This window comes from Bactrocera dorsalis, chromosome 3 (genome assembly GCF_023373825.1).
Source record: "Bactrocera dorsalis isolate Fly_Bdor chromosome 3, ASM2337382v1, whole genome shotgun sequence".
NCBI lineage: Eukaryota > Metazoa > Arthropoda > Insecta > Diptera > Tephritidae > Bactrocera > Bactrocera dorsalis.
Window position 1 is genome coordinate 9,610,595 of NC_064305.1, and position 5,114 is coordinate 9,615,708.

General features: G+C 34.4%; 1 protein-coding gene across 1 annotated transcript; it reads left to right on the plus strand.

Moving 5' to 3' along the window:
* Positions 1-1,171: 1,171 nt before the first annotated feature.
* Positions 1,172-3,107, plus strand: LOC105222585 (uncharacterized). The gene is made up of 9 exons (XM_011199972.4): positions 1,172-1,326; positions 1,422-1,615; positions 1,690-1,749; positions 1,806-1,874; positions 1,928-1,981; positions 2,048-2,122; positions 2,194-2,271; positions 2,410-2,505; positions 2,951-3,107. Exons 2-8 carry the CDS (start codon positions 1,463-1,465, stop codon positions 2,479-2,481), a joined length of 561 nt encoding a protein of 186 aa, XP_011198274.2. The 5' UTR covers positions 1,172-1,326; positions 1,422-1,462; the 3' UTR covers positions 2,482-2,505; positions 2,951-3,107.
* The last annotated feature ends 2,007 nt before the right edge of the window (positions 3,108-5,114 follow it).

Here is a 5,114-nt window from a genome sequence, read left to right on the forward strand (position 1 = left end):
CACCTTTTTAATTTTTCCTTATGGTTTAGAAAGAGGTTGGAAAGTAGAATTATTGTGGGCAAAAAATGGTAAGATTCTTTTATTTCAATTGCGCATGAAACCCCATTCCTCGATTAATAATTGTTTACCGCGTGCAAGTCTTCTGATTGGTAAAAATTATTCAAGGATGGTCGACAAACGACGTCCAGGAAAAATATTCAATAAAATTCAGTAAAATAAAAAATTGGAACTTGAGAATCGACGATTAACAGTCAGAGATTACTGGCATCGTTGGAATATTGGAAGATTCTGTGAAATTTTTAAAGATCATTTCGGCCTAATAAAAGTGAAAGCATGATTTGTTCCAAGATCACTCAATTTTTTTCGATAACAGCGTCGCGTTAACGCCTGTTAAACTGTTAAACAATGCCTTCCGCCTACCAGGATGTCCAGAAGCATATTATTACACGCGATGAGTTTTGGATCATTCCTTACAACCCGGAAACAGACGATCAATCGAACGAATATTGTTGCAAAGGTGCACCGAAGCTGAAAAACCACGTCAAAGTAGGTCAAAAATCAAGGATATATTGGCAATTTTGTTCGATTATCAAGATGCGGTTCACTCAGAGTTTCTTCCGACCTTTTCAGATATGAGGCATGACTTCTAAACTCGTCATAGGTTATAGATAGGAGGTTGGAAGAAAAGAAAATGTCTTTATGGAACATTTGGATAATTTTTACAAGGTCGTAAATAGATAAAATTTCATATCATCGGTAGATGGCGCTGTGGTCATAAACGTTGTATAGCACACATTTATAGCACGATTGGGTTCAAACATAAAAATAAATAAGTTAGATTAAAGAATCAGAATCTGAAGTTAAGTTTTTTATTGAGATTGAAGTTTTTGATGGGAAAAAGTTGCTGATGTAAGTTGGTTGGAAGTATCTAGTTTAATTTGATTTTTGTTATTTAGTTCTAAAAATTTTAAATGTAGCGACGACCTGACAGTTACTTATATGACACGTTTATGACATAACACGAAAAATATTCCATTAGACCTCTAATTCGACAGTATCATCATGCCATTCACTGCATGCGATTTTCTTGTCGCCTCCTTATCTGTTGAGATTTGATTCGTGCGATTAGAGCAGAGCATGTAAATTGTGATGCGTTGCATGCAACGACGACGACGCTCGTTAATATCGAACGGCACTATATATTGTGCAGCAAAGCGCACGACTGGTTGCATTCAACAAATCACATTGTAAACGCACTAAACGCCAACGCGGTGAACATAAAATCGCAATTTCTCCAACGCCAAGACAATAATTCGCATACGAACCGTAAGTTGCAATAAGAGTTTCGTATGAGTTTTAATATTACGCATTTGCCTGCCGTTTTACGAGTATGTGTGATTTTGTTTTTGTTTTTTTTTTAGAGGATTGTGCTTGAAACTGTGAAGTTTTTATTGTTGCAACAATGAAAGCATTCGCGAATTTGTGCATTGCCATCGCAGTGATTTCGATTATTGCTGGCCTCGATGGCGCGGAAGGACATGCCAAGCGTGGCGGCGCGCGTGGCTTCCGCCAAGAGGATGTGCCGGAAGATGTGCCGCAGGAGTTCAACTCGAGGGTATGTGGTTAGAAATTATACGGAAATTGTTTTCTTTTTTTATTCAAACTATATTTATTTTTCTGTTGCTGTAGTTAAGACGCGCCGCAGTAGACGAAGTACCCCAGGATGCGCCGCAGGGACTCAGGGAGCGAGTGAGTACTTGTAACACAATTATATACCCATATCACTCTCAATTATTATTTTCTAGTATCGTCGCGCTGCTGAAAAATCACCGGATGACGCACCTGGAGACGTGCCACAGGAGTTTAACCCACGGGTAGGTGGTATAAACACTATAAAAATTAAAAATTTATATAAGTATTATTTTAGGCACGTCGCGCTGCTACGGATGATGTACCCGAGGATGCGCCACAGGGTCTTAGGGTAAGAAAGTGTAGATTTTGTAACTTCCAGGAAAATTTTGTTGTAATATCAATTACTCCTTTCTAGTTCCGTCGCGCTGCCCAAAATTCTCTGGATGATGCACCTGGTGATGTACCACAGGAGCTGGACCACCATGATAGGGTACTTATTTTTAAGAGATATAGAAATAATTATTCAAATAATTATCATTTGTTGCTTCCTGTATTTTAAAGTTCCGTCGCTCTCCTAAAAAAATGCCTGATGAAGTACCTGAAGATGTACCACAAGGTCTAACCCACCTAAGTGCCCGAGTAAGTAGCCATACATAAGCTTTGAATTCGTTTATTGTATGTGAGAATAAAAATGTCTTTCAAAATTTTCTTTTTTAGATATGCTATATAGATCCTTATTGTAAAAATATTTTTTTTATAATCAAAATTATCTTACAGCAACGTCGCTCACCACAAATGCCTATTCCGGATGGTATGCCTATGCCGCCGATGCCACCATTTCCACAGTAAAGCATTTTAAAGGCGTCTTTGAAGGTAAGACACATACAGGGTGTACCAAAATTAATGTAAGATTTCAATTTGCCGTCTGGTCTAATATTAAGTTTGTGACACCCTCTATTAAAATCCAATCTTTGCCAAAAAGAGTGTGTCCCTACAGAATCCGTTTACTGATTTAAGTTTACTAAAGCTAGCCTACGCTGAAACTCCACTGGTTTTTGCGCTTCTCCTTTAAAATAATGTGATAAAATAATATTGCCTAAATATAGGCGCAATGATACAAGAAATATCCAAGAAGGTCAGGAAAAAATAATTTACTGATTTTTATTAACTAAAACTTGTTTACCCTGAAATTACTTTGGCTTAAGTGATTCTGTCGTCGTTTAAAACAGTGTATTAAAAAAATGTTGCCTACATTTAGGCGCAATATTTTAAAGTATTAATTGAGGTATCATATATTTATGCAACACTATAATTTCAGGTGCCAACAGTACGCTGGGAAGCTTGACGTAAAAGAAACTATTTTGACTACAAATTTGCGAATACCCGAAATTTTCACGAGAGACAGAGAAAAGCCAAATTATTTCGAATCCTTGTATAATATTATTATAATAAAAAACTTACTTGCATTGCTTTAATTCTGCTTCTTTTGTTATTTTTTGGGTTGATTTTTAACGCTATAGGTTTTTTTTCTGAGACTGTGTTATAATCAAGTCTAGACTAGACTTGACTGGAAAAAATATATCAAATTAAAAAAAATGAGATTTTAAAATTATGAATATGAATGGCCAATTTCGCTAAATTTTAAGGCAAATAAATTCTATAATTTATAAAAAGGCTGTTATGTTTACAGTGGCAATGCGAGGCTGTAGAAAGTAATGAACAGTCTGTTAAATTAACAGATGTGCTTTAAATAGCGAAGAAAAGAAATTAAGCTACCTTGTTCATAAAAACATTATAAATTTGAAAACTTGTGAATCTAAACAAATTATCCTTAACTTCAACAATTACTGCGCTCACAAATAAGGAACTGTTGAACATCAGCTAGTCTGCTATGTTAACAGATATACAACATAGAAATATTCGGCATCATTTCAATGGTATCCAAAAGATATGTTAATAATAAAATATCACAGTTGTAATGAGAAATGTTAAAATTGAGCTGGAGTACGGAAGTACACTCAACGATATGTTATGTTAACAGTTGAATGTAAGTTAAACTATTAACATGGACACGAATATGTTAAGCAGTTTTAGTTTGCATACATTTTATAAAATTTTGGAGGTTCGTATCCATAAAATTTAGTTTTGTAAGATATAAAAAATATAGATGCCAATATAAAGAAAATTTATAGTAGCATTAATGAAAAATACGATGTATGTTGAAAAACAGCTATACTACAGAACACCTGTAAACTTAACAGAAACTTGGTTAACTGCAGAGTACTGCGTTTTCGGTCAGTGTAAGCTATAAGTGTTGTAGTTAGGTGCTAATTACGTTTATTATGAAACTATTGGTAACATATATGACAAATTTTGTGAAGATTTTGTCAAATATTAAAGATTTCCAAAGAAGAACTTGATATTCATCGGTCAGTTTGGATGGCAGCTATGCGATATAGTGGTTCGATCTGAACAATATTTCCGAAGATTATAACGTTGACTTGGATAATAACACAAAACAAATTTTTTGAAGATATCTTGTCAAACAAAAAAATTTTCCATACAAAAACTTGTTTTTGATCGTTCAGTTTGTATGACAGCTATATGATATGGTGGTGCGATTTAGACAATTTCTTCGGAGATCGCATTACCGCCTTAGAAAATACTTCGAGGCAACTTTTGTAAAGAAAAAACTGAGAATCTTCCGTCTTCACATATACATATCAAACTGGCAAAGAAACTACTCAGCGCATCCTGCTGACCATGAAATATATTTATTTTTTAGAGAATAAAATAGTATTAATTCAAAGAAATTGCAAAGCCTACATGTTATTCCATTTATGTATTTCTGCTCTCAAACATTTATAACCAAACATTCTTTATGCCTATTGATTTACATATTTATATTTATAGTTTTCACACAGCGACAAATGAACATTCACTTTTCACATGCCATAATTTTGAGTCTGAAAACACTCGTGTATAAAAAATGTAATCAAATTAAATGAAATCACGCTGAAAAACTTAGCCAACAAAATATAATGTAAGCGCACTAAACAACAATAATAACAACAATAGAAATGTGCCGAGTAAAAGCCAGGCTCATAATAATTTTACATGCCATTTGACTAAGTGTTCATAAAATTCATCTATTTTTTCGAATTTTTCTCATACACGTTTCGCTACCACTTCTCCTTGAACTGCTCGCCGTGCGATAGCAAAATGTATCAAGAAAATTCTTTTCGTTGAATTGTATAACTTACTGCTTTTTAACCCATCCTTTTGCACAGCGGGTTTAATAAATATTTTACAAGCCTATTGCTTCTCTCTGTATGTGTGTGTGTACGTCAAAATGCAAATGTAAGCAAAATAAATACTCGCAAACAATACAAATGGCATAAACAAACCCTTGTACAGTTCTTTTTCCAATAAATTACACATGTAACTTCTGATTTTTAGGCTGCCCTAACACGCTTTGTTCC